General features: G+C 38.7%; 1 protein-coding gene across 1 annotated transcript in view; it reads right to left on the bottom strand.

The window, feature by feature from the left end:
- Positions 1-7,446: 7,446 nt before the first annotated feature.
- LOC105423592 (grainy head) overlaps positions 7,447-17,021 on the bottom strand; it is a 30,117-nt gene continuing 20,542 nt past the window's right edge. Inside the window, exons 5-12 of the mRNA XM_089081262.1 lie at positions 15,814-15,979; positions 14,585-14,696; positions 14,209-14,303; positions 13,804-13,974; positions 13,460-13,645; positions 12,151-12,609; positions 10,464-10,528; positions 7,447-9,332 (exon numbers count right to left, since the gene is read on the bottom strand). Coding sequence (XP_088937388.1) covers positions 9,053-9,332; positions 10,464-10,528; positions 12,151-12,609; positions 13,460-13,645; positions 13,804-13,974; positions 14,209-14,303; positions 14,585-14,696; positions 15,814-15,979 — 1,534 coding nt within the window. The 3' untranslated portion in view covers positions 7,447-9,052. The remainder of the gene's footprint in view (positions 9,333-10,463; positions 10,529-12,150; positions 12,610-13,459; positions 13,646-13,803; positions 13,975-14,208; positions 14,304-14,584; positions 14,697-15,813; positions 15,980-17,021) is intronic.

The following is a 17,021-nucleotide window of genomic DNA, read 5'->3' as shown; positions in this document are numbered from 1 at the left end:
TAAGCTGCTGAATAGCCGCTGCTCGAGCTTATAACGGGCTCGCCCTCCTCCTCGATACAACGCACGAGGTGTTTCTCGCGCACCTTTCTTCTCTTGCTCTTTTATCAACACCTCGATGGCCGCAGGGTAGAGGATAGGGCGCAGAAAGCAGGCAGGATAGAGATCAAATATGGTCTCCCTATGGTGATGCACGCAAAATAATTATTTCAATCCGATGCTCGCAAAGTGGACTGATTTTATCATAGCTGATTAATTTAGAACAACCTGAAATTAAATCCTTTTTTTTAATTTTTAAATTGTGTAATAAGAAAGCCAGAAAGTAGGTAGAGATTATTTTAAATTCAAATTCAAAATACGAAGCGTGAATTTTATTATATTTTATTATTCAGATTTTTCAGATTTGTCTTCTTTGGAACTAAAATATTGCAAATGCATTTATTATACAGCATTTATTTATTTATTTATTTATTATATGTATTATAAAAAAGCTTTTTTCACAGTCTTTCACAGTAATACTCATTTCGCAATTGTAATTCTAATTTCCACGTGATTACTCGAGGGGAGGTTGTTCTGAAAAAATTCGCTGGAGTATATATACAACGCGGGGACGGGGATAGCGTCTGTCCGTGAATGGGACTTAAGTTATCTCGATTATGTAAGCTGTATGATGGAACCGGATCACGCTCGATCGGTCTTCTATCGTGCGATTCGTGTTCAACACGCCGCGCAATGGCATTTGCATAGAGAGCACGATCCTTCGTGCCTTGGCCTTGAAGATGCCTTGAAGAGAAGGCTGCACGTAAGGGACGGCCGTGAACTTGCTTATCGCGTGATCCCAGCCTCGTAGTCTATCTCGATGCTACGTATTTATGCATTTCCTTCCGCCGACGGTGAATATAGAATCCCCTTTCCCTCATACATGCTGTGATCTTGCCTCTCTTCTACCTTCAACTTTTGCCTGCTGCGCACTTGACTTGTATTCATTCATTCAACAACATTGTGCAATAATATACTCTGACATATAATAAAATGATAAAGAAGTGACAAAAAATATATTTATTGGATTTAATTATCTGATGAAATAACGGAGGATGATTTTACGATGTCTTTTACGACTCTCGAAAACGAATGAATCGCACAAAAAGTGCTTTATTTTTTTGCACATCGTAGGGAAGTTTCTGTTTCGCTAGAAACAGTCCATTGGGACGAGATCTTTCGCGGAGGATGTATAAACAGTACCTTCTGCGGGAGAGCGAAGAACGCGGAGGACCTTGAAGTGTACGTCAGGATCGCGATACCTAGGTCGACGAACCGCGTCCTAAAGGGTGGAGAGAGGAAGAGCGATTTTAGTTCGTGCGTTCTTTGAACGGTTAATAACCACTTACTGTCGACATCTCGAAGAGATAAAACCTTTTTTTGTCGCTCGCAAAACAGGGCTCAGTAATCGATAAAGACAGCGGGTTAGTGTCTAACTCGCCAAACCGGACTCTGCCGAAAATACACGCGTATTATCATAAAGTCCAGCAATGAGAAGCGATTGTGGGTGGCACGGGGAGACACGGTTCTTAACTAACTTCATTTTGTATATCTGCCACACATTTGGCGCGTACATCTCATCTATCAAATTTATATTTCTTATCGATTCATAAAATCCTCAAGAGAGATTGACAAGAAAGTTCAATATTCTCAGTTCAAGTCGTTGACCCTATTATTACGAGAATATTCAGCGGTGTGCGATGTGTCAGATGTTTAACGCGCGTATGTAAAATCGAGTTCAAGATTTCCTAGTGACGCCGTTGTAATATTACTGGACCTTGCTGGCGAAATCCTTCCTCCAAAACATGCAAACCGGTTGGGCCGGGGTTGCTCGTAATTAACCAAGAAATATCGAAGTCGTTTGTTGCTGTTCTAACTACGTCATTTGAGAGAAAGAGTCTATGAAAGAAAACAAGAATTGTCGTCTGATAGATAAAAGGATTAAAAAGCGTACAGTTCTAAATGAAGTTCTCTTGAATTTTGATGAAATTATTTTACTTATTTTACTTATTTAGGAATATATTTGAAATGAGTTACATACTAATTATCTTTTATTAGTACAACATATATAAACACATGGAATACTTTGTACCGGTCATGGATAATAATATTACAAGCAGAAATTTATTTCCTTTTATATATTCCTGTTAGCACCCATGACGCGATGTAACGGAGTAGACAATAAAACGGCTTCACTTTCATAATGCTATAAAAGTTATACGTATGAATGCTTGTGAATATACGTTGTTAGATCCTGTTACTGAAATTACAATTGATTTCTTATTAACTATTGATGTAATTAAATTGATTTCAATTGAACTTGAAATTACACATATATCTTTGTTAGAAAAGTTATATATATTGAAAACAATAACAATTTGTAGAGCCGATGTAAACGAAAAGATTTATATAAATTTAAAGTATATATTATTTCTACAGCACATTAATTTATATTTATAAGTAGTTTCGGAGATCCCAATCTTTTTATTGAATTTATTAAAATTGATTCATGTTTTAGTGCGTGTTTATTTGTTGATATTTGCATTGATATGCAAACAAAACTTGTTAATTTAAGAAGCAGACCTACCTATATATCAAGGAATTGTGAAATGTCATTCGCTGATGAGCAACTTTATTGATCATTTTGTGAAATATTTTACTGAAATACTGTCTTGAGACGTGGAATCTGCGAGGAACTAATTCCTCGAGAAATTTAAATTTCGTGTTTTTGAAAGACTTCTTATACAAGAAGTTTTTCGACATAGAGACGCGCTCTTCAAAACCGTGCTAGAAATCCATTGCGTATTCATAGATCAGTTTCGCAAAATATGCTTCACGCAGCCGATCGATATGTGTTTCCATCGCGTGGACAAAAGAGATAAAACACAAATACTACGCCTAAGAACTATAATTCACGTCAGGGCCAGTGACCCTACAAGGTCTTGGATTCTCGCACGGATTGCCATGATGCTTGCATACACACCAGCTGACTTCTAGCTGACGATGATAGTCGCCTGACTAAGTCGCGCCGTAACCACTTACACTCTCCGTCTTCCTATTCCTTCTTGTGTCCGAAGAAATACGCGAGCTGCATCCCGTAATCAAGGCGCCAATTAATTCCTCTTTGCAGTTTTTATTTGCAAACTGATCGAGTTCCCATATCTCATAGAGAAACGCGAGGTTTTCACTCTAACGAGTACTTTCGAGAAATAAATGATTAACTTCACAAAATATAGATAAATTTAAAAAAAATTTAATTTTTTGGAAAATTGTTAATTTTTCTAAATTATATATAATTATATATTATTATTTAAATTATCTATATCATATTTTTAATTATCAATTTTTCTGTGTTTGTATTTTTAGAAGAAGAGTTACTTTTCATAAAACTCGTATAGGAAATAATTTTTCTGAGAAACTTTCTTGACCAAATGAGAAAATTTATTATAGATTTGTATTAAAATTTATCTGTTAATTTCATTATTGAGAAATCATCTACTTTTTGGCGAATTTGCAAATTGTATTTGTGAACTGAAATTAATCAACTTCCTTCTTATCGATGATCATCGTAATTATATCGGATTCATGATTGATCGGGATTAAATGTAATCCTTCTGTCATCGGAGTTGAATACACATCATTCAGATCGCGTTCCGTTAGTCGATTTAGCACGGGATAACGTCACACGCTTGTTTTGTGCTAATCGTATTGGATCTGTCATGTCAGGCTTTTTCGGATAAGCGATTCCATCGAAGTGTCGGCTGGGGAACAGCTCGTTAAAGAACGTCAGCCGTGAAATGCGAACCCTTCTGAAAACGATCCGATGTTCTCCGTCACTGATTTTATGGTGCACTCCCTTCGTTCTTTCTCTAAGACGTGGAATCTTCTTTATCTCTCCTTATGGGTTTCCACGCTCGGGATTCCCTTTTTTTTCCTTCTGAATTCCTCGCCAACAGGTTTCCTTCAGGCGTTGCTTCGCGATCTCCTCAGCGCTGTGTGAAACGAGACAAAGCGAGAATTCGCGACTTTTATAGGCGAATGACGAAAGCAATGATAGATTCGAATATCATAATTGTTATGCTCTGTATATATTTTATAATTTTTCTGATTTGTTAAAAATTATAGTTCTATCGTTGGTGTACGATTTTAATAGTCTTTAGTCTTTTGTTGATGGGCGGACAAAATTGTTTAAGATTCTTTTTAAGCTTTGATAAGCATCTACTGTATTATGCTAATGTGATCGCGATTTTTTTATCTTGCGTATGTATCACGGACCTCTGTATAATGAAATGAGGCATTGAATCATGCTTATGCTAATGAGGACTCTGGAGAACGAATTGCTATCGTATGTCATCGAATCAGTGACTACAAAGATGATTGATATTCTGATGTGAAAAACATATATGTAAAAATACGTGCGCAAAATAATATGATTACACAATACGCTTTAAAATGCGAAAACAAAAATACCGTCACTCTGTCATTTAACATATAAATAATAAATGATAACAGATAAATGATTTTTACATTATTATAATTTTTTTCGTTTCGGAGAATGTCACATGTCCATTGTTTCTATTTCTTGTATTTTTATAATTATCTTCCGTTTATTGTTCTCAATTATTTCATTCAATATGCCTAATAAATTTTTTCATATATATTATTATATTTATCAATTAATTTTTATAAATTTTCCTCTTTGTTAATAATTTTCCTCTTTGTTAATAAGTTTCCTCTTTGTTTTCCTCTCGATATTTCAATTTCTTCAATAGGATTTTTTAGATTTGTCGCTTAATGTTAATAACATAAAAAATAATAATCGTTCTTAATGCAGCGATGAAGATAATGATAGTTTATATTTAACAGTGAAGGAGATACGATTTATAAAACGTACTAATATAATATTTATTGTTGCAATAAACATCATAATAATAATATAATATCACCTCTGGCACAATCTCACGATGGCAAGACAACGCGACGGTAATAAAACAATCGTACTCTCGGCGTTCTTCAATAGCTCTCGCTTCCGACTTCATCAGGGCGCTCTCGATCCGGTCTAGCAACCGGACTTTTTTTTTTTTAATACATTCCTCTATTTCTAACAATAAATCTAAGATCCGCGGGCTTGTTCCACGTCGCCATTTACGTCGTTTAAGTACGATATTGAGACGGTTTAAGAAACCATCGCGAGAGAACGCGATCGCATTCACACACGCAACCCTGCAAGCTTCGGAAAAGTCAAGAAGATGACAGACAGACAATTCGCAATTTTCGTTTGCCACTGGCGACATTTGGCATCGACGCTCGACGTTCCCTCGTGATGACGCCAATCCGTCCGGCTTTTTTTTATAACGTAGATATAATATCAATAATCGTAAGGATAATAAAAAGATGATACTATTATAATAAAATGGCTTGATGAGAAAGGTACAACCGTTTGTTCACGTAAAACCTATTTTCTACCTCATTTACGAGATGCAACGGCTGTAGTTAAGGGGCACGGGGGAGATGAAAGGGGGGGATGTTATGATTACGCGAGAAAATGTCATGGACTAAAGCTAACCAACGGTCTTGGTCTCGTAGATCTATCTTGTAGAGATTGATTTCATATAAATTCTATCTATTTTTTTCTCTCTTACGTCCTCTGGCGTTTCCATACACAGGCACTCTGAATTATTCCATTCATGCACGCTCTTTCTCTCGGTTGCTTTTTCGTTTTTCGCTTTCTTTCTCTCTCTGCATTATTTGCATTCTCACTCATGAGTACAGACACTCTCATTCTCGTGTATAAAAATAATAATAATAAGATTTTATATAATAATATATAATAATACAATATAATTATATAATAATATATATGCGGCTTACGCGTAATTTAATAGAATCCATAATATTAATAATATCTATATGCTATCTGCAATAAATGTAACAAAATATAGTACTCAATAATAATAAAGGCATTTTACAAGCGTATTTTGATCGTTGCTTTGATATCGGTGCGTATCGACGTACATATGATTAACATCGAACGAAAAAAGAGTCGTGACCATGATTGTTTCTGCTCTAATCTAACGGTTCTAATAATTGGCAACAGATACGTGTATATGTATCTTATTTAAACATGTATATGTATATGTATGAATCAGGGTGTGTCTTTCTGCGTATGAACATACGCGCGCAATCGTGTACCTCGAAAGCGTGACGTAAGCTGGCAAGTGGCTTGTTTTAATCAGTGGCACATTAATGTTACCTCAAATTTTAATTTACGAGCTATATAACCACGGATTATTAGTACCGGTATCGATTGTCTTTCATTGAACTCATCATAGTTCGAGTGAATCATAATCGGTGCGAGTTTTATTGCGCATAGATTTCGAATCAGTATCTTGAAAGTAGAGGAACTGATATGTAAAGATATAACAATATAACATAAAATATGAGAATTTTTATATGTAAAAAAGTAGAAAAAAAAAATAAAATATTATAATAGGACAATGTATCAAAATTTAATGAGAACTTTTGAAAAACTATTTTTGCTATAGAGAGATAATTTTATTTATAATTCTATAAAAGAAGTAGGAAAACAAATACAAATAGGACTCTTTCTTCTTTCTCCAATGGAACAATTGCTCTTCCAAGATATTGAATCGTTATCTTAATCCTGCAATGTCTGGGCTGAGTTCTTACGTATGTACGTATGCGTAAAGAGATTATATTATGGATACAAATATAGCGTGATTATATTACTCTTATTAGTCTTAAGACTTAGAAAAAATCGTGGCTTCTCGATGCTATTTCGAGTGTAACGTGGCAGAGAGTACGATACAGGGAAGCGATTCAGCTTCACGGATTTTTTTCCTGAAATCTTTTTTTCACACAAGTGACAAGATTTCCATTACAAATCGAGATTTATTCGCGCGCGATAATCAATTTGCAGCTGACAACGGCGTTACGAAATCGCGCGACGTCTTCATGTGCGTCAGCGCTTGTAATGAAGTTATAAAAGTCTTGTTAATGACAATCAAATGGCAAGAAAATATCGATTAACTTTTCACGAGTCATTGAGATTTGAATATCTTTTTTTTTTATTTTTACGTTGTTCCGCAAATTTTCATGTGAAATTGTGGTATTTTAAAATAGATGAAAATATTACTAATACGGATACGAAAATAGAGAGATAATAATACAGCGATTGCTTTTGTCATTGACTAAAACATTCAAAACGTCATGTATAGGATGAATTTGTAGGCTTTCGTAGTTATTCACACGGTTAAGACTTAATTCGAGAGCATTAAATCGATGCGTCTTAAACGTACGAACAAAAGTCTAGATAGTATCGAAGTATCAATTAAGATACAAATTAATAGAGATGAGTAGACGAGTAGTAGATCTCATATATGTCTACAATATACGTATGCTTAATTTATACCGGGATCCTTAAATCAATTTTTGATTGATTTACATGACGATCGCGTTTGCGACGCGACGCGTCGGCATCTTAAGCTAACAATTGTCAATATAAAATCGTTCGCGGCACGAAAACAAGTAATATGTAACGTGTGTATAAAATAGTAACGTGTCGCTTTTCATACGGCCAGCGACGTACGTGTACATTTTGCACATTCGACTTGCTCAAGTCGAGTCGAAGCCCATACATCCATGAGCGAAAGAGATCATTTAGTTCTTTCACATCTTTCTTTTTAAAAAGGGGAGTTAATTATTTTCACAAGTTTCCAGAGTTGTTAAAAGTTGGAAAAAAATAACATAACAAAGACTAACAAGTTTAAAATGACAGATTCAATAACAGTAAATGCGAAAAATAAAATCAATTAAATCAAATTAAATCAATTAATAATCAAATAGAATCAATCAATAAGTCAAGTAAAAATTTATACCAAAATTTCGAAGAGTATAAAAGATTTAGTTTATAAAATAAAAAATATAACAAAATGTATATTGATAAAAATTACATAGTAAGATCCAAAAGTTTTCGGTCTCATTTATACTATGTATTGGCACATGTCAATCAACATATATAATCAGTCATATAATCACTATTATTCCAATATCATTCGAATACAACGAATTTGAAAATTATTTATACTTTATATTTTCTAATATAATATAATTATAATAAAAATATATTTATTTATTATAATATACATTCTATCATATAATATTATTATATATAATAATAATATTATTATATAATAAAATTATATGCTATAATCTTATAAAATTATAACATATATAGAATATTTAATGATAGTATATTATTAAAGTTATATATATTTCAATAATCTTCACGAAAAGATATAACTTTGATAATTCTATGTAGTTCAAGTTGAGTTTTTCACGATTAATTCGAAAACCTTTGCATCTTATTTATAATAACATTTTACTTTTTAACAATATTTATTACCATATTTTTTTATAGTTTAAAAATCTATAAAATGACTGCTGTAAGTCTTTAAAAATAACCTAGTATCTGTCAAACATGATTTCTGAAATGTGCTGAGTGTATGTCTCATTAGATGTGAAAGAATTGAAACCTTAATTATGAAATAATAATTATTAATAAAACATTCAGTATAAAAACCTAACGAACATATGTATTAAGATATGTTACAAAACATTTCTCTGTCAAAGTATAGGCTTCGACTGTAACATTATACTAGGATTATACGATCAGAGTCCACATTGAAGCAACAAAACGTTTCTTCTTCGAACTACTTGAAAATCTGAAAATCCAGTGTCTTCTGATCCTCTTGATTCATCATCGTTCTCGCTAAAAAATAATTAACATGTTGCTACTTGTACCTCTCGATGAGCATTTTTGGCAAGCCTATCGTCGACTAAATTGAACGAGAATCTTCATTTCACGCGATGCGAGCAAATTCGTCCATTTAGCAATCAGCTTTAGCGTCGTTAGCAACGATGTTGTTGCGTCATCATTATTCTGGATGTTCAGTCCTTGTATATTTATGTACGAACATTTCTCGTCCGTTCAGGTTCATGTGTTACTGTTATCGTGAACATGTGCATGTCCATGCGTAGAATTGGCAAGGGGTGAATGTGGCATATGCGGAGGCGACGAGGGTAGCTCGATAAGCGTCACGTCGTATCCGCCAGTGGTAGGAGGATCACCCGGATCTCCGGGATCACCCGGCGAGCCCGGGTTGTTCGGGTTGCGTTCGCTGTCTGGACTGATTCGCGAGTGGCTCACCTCCAGCAGGAATAGATCCTCGTCGACGTAATATCGGATCATGTCGTCGTCAATTTTCGCTGTAATTCTGCAACAGGGTAGAATGACGTTCTCATTAAATTTCTTCGGCGCGACTTACGAGCGGAAGCGGAACGATCTCGTTCCGAAGAAAACGATTACCCGAGCGATTGGCATGCAACGCGGCATGTAACGCGGCTTCAGCCACTGTAATATTGTGATTTTTGACAAAGGAATTGCATACAATTTTTGTTGCGTGTTACGATTAAAAAGATACTTTGATATTATTGTGGCGAGTGTCAAATTTTTTAAGTAGGCACGCGAAAAACAAAAATTTTCTATTGCAATGAATATTATTTCTTTTATAATATTTCATATTTTGCTATGTTTTACCTCTAACATAATTTCATATTGACATGGAGATAAATATGAAAAAAATATTTGAGAGATCATAATAGAGAATATTTATTCATTACATCGTGTCACATCATCACAATATCGTAGTAGCAAAATTATGTATGTTGTCTTGCAGTGGATCTTTATCATCTTGCAGTTAAAGTGAAAAAAGTGGATCGTAAAGTTCGCACCGCATTGTGCGTGAAAAAAGACAGAGAAAGAGAAACAGAGTCTAAGATAAGATTTGCTTAAACGATATGAGATGTATAAATGTCGAATAACGAAGAGTAATTGTTCGAGGGAAGGATTCCTGTAGGAATACGTAATGCGTAATCAATATATATTGAAAAATAAACCGGCAAAACAAATAGCTGAACGAGACGCATGACGACGTTAGACGAGACAGGTAAGGCGTGCATGAGTGCGTTTGTGACGGAAGGCAGAAGACGAGAAGCGTGAAGGGATTAGTGAATTAATCAGGCGTGATTGTGCGTAGCGGTAGCGAGATACAGTCAGCGTGCAGCGATATTCGGATTAAGGTGATCGACAAAGAGAGGACACTTTTAACGAGAGAGTACACGAGAATGGCGTCTACATACATTCAAATGCATACGTCGCAGAGAAACGCGTGTTGTCCGAGATTGGAAAAAGGCACGATCATAGGCGAGAGGCAGAGATAAGTAGAGACAGAGACAGTGAGAAAAAGACTATCAAACCAAGGCGGAGAGAGTCAGGCAATGTCACCGTTATGGCATGCACCGCGTAGGCGTGCATGCGAGTAAAGATGACACTCTACTAAACTTACCCCTTTGTGTTTTTGCGATAGAGATTATTAATACTCGAGGATGCAATTTTGTACTTTGACTCAATCTGCAAAATAGAAAAAAGTAGAACATTAGAATTTTGATAGTGGCTTGCGGACCGTCGTTTCGTTCGTTTCGCGCACGCACTCTCGAGAAAGTGCTCGCGAGAGGCGCGTAGGTAGACATAATCTTACCGCGAGAATGACAGCAAGAGAGAGAGAGAGAGAGAGAGAGAGAGAGAGAGAGAGAGAGAGAGAGAAGGATAGAGCTAGACATAAAGTAGACAAGATAGATATCAAAACGGGAAGATACAACGATGAAGAGACAGATACATCGCGGCATTGCGAAAACGCGGAGATAGTTTAAGATCGATTAGATCGATCGCGATGGAGATAGGACTACGTAGATCAATAGATCGTTCATTCGCGGGAAAAAAAAAGAGAAATTGTTTGATCAACAGAGAAAGAAAGGGTATGTTTTTTCTCCACTTTTTTCTTCCGCCAGTGTAACGCGCTCTTACATTAACGTCCGGTAGATCATTAAGAGCTGCCGACAGTCTCGCATATCCGCGAAGGAGGAGGGGTAATATGATCGTACATCTTGCACTATCGATATTGTATTAATCAGGATCTTGGACACAGTGGACACAGTGATGCATGCGCATTAATATTAATTAGCGAGTGGACCAGTGCGAACGGGTATTAATAATGGCGCAGTATGCTTTCACATGCATGAGTAATATAATATACTCTCTCATGGGACTGTATATGTGCACGTAGATACCTACATATATAAATATGTATGCTTGGCGTGTATAATTTCCGCGCGCATCGAATAGAACGCGATTGAATAAGCGAAACCAAACTGGTATCGATTGAAATCGAAACACAGACATTACCTTCCGTGCGTGCGAGTTTATTAAGCCTGGAAGTGTTTACCGTCTACGTTACAGGAAGCGTATCTCGATCGATGGTAGCGATAGCACGTTGCATTATTATTGTCTCGCTTCTCGTTCTGTTTCTAGAGCAAGCCCTCACCGTCGAACGACAACGTAATCACGAATTAACCCATTAACGCCCACGGTCGCGTTTCATATTCGACACTGCGCGGTGTTTTGCATAAAACACGTTACGGCTACCGTATGTATAGTCGATATCGGTCGCGGTATGGAAATGATGAGAACTTCCATTTCCCGTCTCCATTTCTATGATATACATACGAATGAGCTTGTTAGCTAATAATATAATATAAATAATATTAAAAAGAATATTATTTTATCTATTTTATTACCGGACGATAAGTATCAACACTCAGTTGACATAAAATTCACAGAAGTGTATTTCCTCTCTCAATTACACGTTAGTTTATATATCTATGATATTTGTCTCTCGTTCCAAGATTAACGTTACATTTATATTGTATAATTCATAATAAAGATCAATAATTTTCTCTATACTGCAGGCGTTAATAGCTTACAGCGAGAACAGCGCCTACGACTTCCGCTCTATTATCCTTCTCAAAAATACCTATCGAGAATGAATTGCAGACGCAAAAGCGGATCGTGCGAACCGTATCCTTGCAACTGCAAAAATTCCTGAGATAGCTCTGCGCGCGCGAATGTTTGCGTGTTGTGAGATGTTGATGTGTGTTTGGCGATTTAAAAGAAAAGAGCCTTAAGATGTTCCTTACAGCATTGAGCAACCCCTGGACCGTCGGCGGCGTGACATGCAATGGCGTATAGACGTCCTCCGATTCCTGACGCACGTAAAGCATAACGCGGTCTTCGGCGTCCGCCGAGCGCAGATGCGAGGGCTGCTGTTGTAGATGCAGTCGATTGCCGACGCTGGACACCACCGCGCCTGTCAGACCGGCCTGTTGCACCCCCAGCACCGAGCCCTGTAGCTCCTGTACCTGCATCAGCAACGAGTCCTTCTTGTCGTGCAGGCTACTGAGATTGTCGGGCGGAAAGTGGTTGTGGAACTTGAGGGCAGGCAGACTCGGCCGGCCGCATGCCGCCGGATAGGGGCTGCTACCGCCCGCCGCCTTTAATCCTCCACCTTCACCATTACTGAGGGACGAGGTGTCGGTGTCACCCCCGCCCCCGCCGCCGCCACCACCGTAGAAGCCCGACAACTCCATCGTCGAGAACTGTCGTGGAAAAAGAACAAGATTTATTTCTACTTTGCGTCTTTTTTTTTTTCCTCTTTTTCCTCATTTGAATTTCATGGAAAATGAGGAGCAACTTTGAAGCGACATTGACTTCTTTTTTAACACGTAATTGTCAAGAGATAATACATTTGCGAACGAATTTCAAAATCAGGAGCGACAAAAAATAAATATGGAAACTCCTCAATTTTCTATTAACAATGAAAATAATAACGCTATATGTAATAATAAAGTTATTGCAATTAATCATAATACGTGAAATAACATTATTGCAATAACAATTCAACAAGGATATTGAAAGTATTAGGAATATAAAAATTAGATATCGAATTTGCTCCGGTTCGCTAAACTGAACTGACATAAAATTCGAAAGGCTTTGAGAAAGTCCACGTCATTACTTTGCGATAAAAGGAGTTGCGGTTAGTGCAGGTTTTCGGCGGGGGTGAGAGCAGAGGATTATGAATGCCACATGATTTTCTTTCTAAATTCGCTTTTTATGCTGATTAATTAATGCATGCCAAGATTACACATTTATATTTTAATTAAAAACAAATTTAATTTAACAAGCATAGGCGCCTTGTATTGCGTTTTATTCACATTAACGTAGCATATTAGAACAAGTTTAGGTCCATATTGTTATATTTTATTATATTTTATTGTACTTTTTATAATGACAATTTTTTTCGCGCAATTATTAAATTCAATACCGCCGTAATTAAACGGCCTTTAATCATGTTCATGAGCTACGCTTCCGTGAGAACACAGCAAGTCTTTATAGACGACACTCTTACTTGCTCGAGTAACGTACGAAAAAATGGATGGATGTGATTACCTTATCGATGGCGTGCTCGGCCGGCGGCGAGAATAATACAGGAGGTTTATGCAGATCGACCATGGAGTAAAACTCGCTGCGCTCTGTCACGGGGTGATAAAGCTCATCGAGCTTTTTCCTGCCGGTCGCGGTCATCTTTCTTTTGGCTGCGCGTCTCTCCTCGTCCCGGGTCTTCCTTTCTGCCCCCTGCGGTAAGCAACGTCATCTCTCAACTTAATTTTCATGATCGCATTGCGACCAGGAAGCGATTGCGCGTTATTTACATCGTAAATGAAAAGAAAGAGGAAGAGAAAGGAGGGGAGAAAAAAAGAGATAAGCGTGTGGAAATTCAAAAGAGCGGTTACCTTATCACAAAAGACCTTAATTTGACAGTAGCCACGATGGGAAGGCGGCGTGTACGTGTGCGTGTGAGGTGGCGGTTCCTCATACGTATCGACCTGGATATGTAACGGCAAACCCTTCACGCCTTTCTGACTCGAGAAATCGGTACTGAGACATTGCACCGCAACGTTTATCTGCGGATCAGAAATCGGACAGGTAGTAGCGGGGACGGGGAATTGCTTTATTAACCGTTTCCGCTAAACGGCCATGCGATCGAGTGCGCGAGCAATGCGATATTTTGCGCGGAGTGGCGCGAGATCGCATGGCGATAAACTAGGTATATCGGGAAAGAGGGAGGATGGAGAGGGCTCGGATACGTGCATGTCGTTAAGGAGGTAACGTGAATCGACATTTCCGGCGTTCCTTACCTTCGCCGACGATTCGAGTGGGCTCCAGTAAACGGCAATCGCATTGTGCGCGACTTCCTCTATGCAGCCCACCAGTCCAACGCTGTTCTTTGTGTCTGTAACAACGGACGTGACTCTAAAACTCGCGGATCATGCAGGGGAATACGAAGTAGCTAGTGCTACTCCCGGTACGCTTTTAGATAGAATATTAAAATAACGGGGCATTTGTTCGCGATACGATCTTACCGTTTGTCCGTGACGGATTAGATAGCTTGCGCAAAAATACAAGAGATTAAAAGATCTAATCGATGAAGCGATCGCGAATCTCTATTATATTCATAAAAACTATTATTACTAAAACGAAAACTTTTATATATCATTTTGTTAAATCATTTACCGGCATCGAGAATCCGTTGTTTGACGGAGTGCTGTCTGCCATGCCAGAATTGCCAAGACTTGATCTCGTCCTCTGGGCTCTTCTCCTCTCGGAACATGAGCATTACCACGCTCTACATACACAAATTAATTATACGCAAGAAATCATCGATATCGGTCGTTATGCTTATCTGTACGTATTAGTCTACGGGGCGAGGAGAACATTGTGCGAGAGAGACGTGCCGCGTGCGCACGTAAATCCCTCGTATTTTATAATCAGCCTGGCAGTGTGTGAGGTAACATAAATAAATGTTCCCGTATCTACGAAGTTAACTTTCGGGTTTCTCATTTCACTCGGATCGCACATCGGCCGCGACAGACGCACGCTCGAGCGGGCACACGCGGACGTGAGCGTTTCGCCGCTCGCGGCGAGCGAGCGCCCGAGACGGAGGAAGGATTTTTCGTGATTCGGGTGAATGGGCGAAGAACTGCAACTCCGACGTACCGGAGGAGGAAATATGGGCGCGCGCGCGCGATCGGAAAGGAAAGAGAGGCCTGTGAATAAGAGGCTCGCGTTACGCGGTTACACTTACTTAACCGATCTCCCCTTGAGGCTCGCGCCGCGAGAGACGCGAATATACCGTTCGAATCGCCACACGCCTCGCCCTCGACGCTCGATTAGCAATTAACGAGGAAGCCGTAACTCGTCGCGGCGCGCACGACGGAAAAAGAAATCCGCCACCTTTATCAGAATGGAAATTGCTAACGGTGAGCCCCGCGCGCGCCGCGGCTGCCAATTAGAGCCGCGAAAACAAACGGTCCCGTCTGACTTCTTCCTTCGACACGCCGCGCCCTGATCATCCCCGCGAATTTCGCCCCAGTCACGCGACAAATACGATACGCTGCAAAACGCCCATTGTTAGATGGTCTGATATGATTCGTATCGTGTACACTAGATTACGTATGATATGTCGCACGTACTTTTGAATGCTCTCTTGTTACCAAATCGCAAAATTGAGAGTAAAACTATAAATAAAAATTATAGATTACATAGATTCAAAATGATATATGTGTGGCACATAATTATTTAATCGTAGATTTAAAGCTACTAAAATTCAAGCAATTATCTTATGTTGAATGCATTTTAGAGCTATAATCTTCGAAACGTAACAATTATTACTCAAATTATATATATATTTACATAAAAAATTGCAAGCAATAATAATATATAATTATTCATTATGTTCTTACCTTTACTGTCTGTCCTGCCTTCAGCGGCTTGTCTGGATCGGTCACATACTCCAACGTGATTCCGTAGAATTGACCCTTGTTGATATACGTTATTCTATCATCTTCACGACGCTGTGATGTGCTAATCGGCGACTCCAGATGATATTTAAATCCGTAATTCGAGAAACTAAAGGACAGACAAATAAAAATTCCTAAATGAAGCGTGGAAAAAACGCAACTTGATAAAAAAGTGCATATTTAAGAAACGATTCCTGGTCATTATGCAGCTGGCTGTCTCACACTTGATCAAGATCGAATCGCTTATTTACTTAATAAGCTGTTACGAGCTCGCAAACGAATGCTCAATTAGCTGATTAATGCGATGTGAGTGATTATCGTGCTATTATCGGCTAATTCCCCGCCAACTCTATTCCTACTTCGCCTACTAAGGCAAACACACTTAACGCCACTTCGCGTGGCAAACAACCGATGCGTGCGCGAGGCAAATAAAATCACGCGAAATTTTTGCTAATTAGAAACGTTCATCATCGCGTGAAAAGAAGCGATTTCCGATCGGGTATGAATATTCCGATCGCTAATCACAAAACGCAAAACGATAATGAAGGGCTCTCGGACGCCCGGAGCCTGGGAAGCTGCAGACCCAAGCGCGAGCGCAAACGCACGACGCGAAGTGGAAAAAGAAAAGACATCGACAGACACGCATCAACCTTGCCCGGAGAAAATCGCGGCTTCTAATCGAGCTTATCTCCGCGCCGGTCGCGGCTGAGGCAGGCAGGTAGGTAGGCGGGCGATAACTTATGAAAAATGAACGCCCATAACCCGAGAGAGAGAGAGAGAGAGAGAGAGAGAGCGCGATATAAGACACGAGACGACAAAACAACGCGTACGGTGGAAGGAAGGTGGACGCGATGCGAAACGGGAGCAAAACGATCGGTCGCCGCGATCGAGGAAAATCTGTAATCGTCGTGCCGCCGCTTCTCATCTCAAAACCCGATCTATCGATACCGGTCTCCATCAGTCTATAGTTTTGACGTGAGCTTTCCGAACGTATTATCGTGTCCTCGCGAGAGCACTGTATCGTCTTCGAAAAGTGTGCGCGCGCGCGCGCGCGCTTTCGTATTCATGGCGCGGTCCATTCGTCTCTTTTTTTCCAGTCTCTCCGTTCTCTCCCCCTTTTTTTTCCTCATTGGAGAATCGAGAGGACGAAC

The sequence above is a fragment of the Pogonomyrmex barbatus genome, unplaced genomic scaffold (genome assembly GCF_055798465.1).
Source record: "Pogonomyrmex barbatus isolate J1 unplaced genomic scaffold, ASM5579846v1 scaffold4, whole genome shotgun sequence".
NCBI classification, from domain to species: Eukaryota; Metazoa; Arthropoda; class Insecta; order Hymenoptera; family Formicidae; genus Pogonomyrmex; species Pogonomyrmex barbatus.
This window is presented reverse-complemented; position numbering and strand designations above follow the sequence as displayed.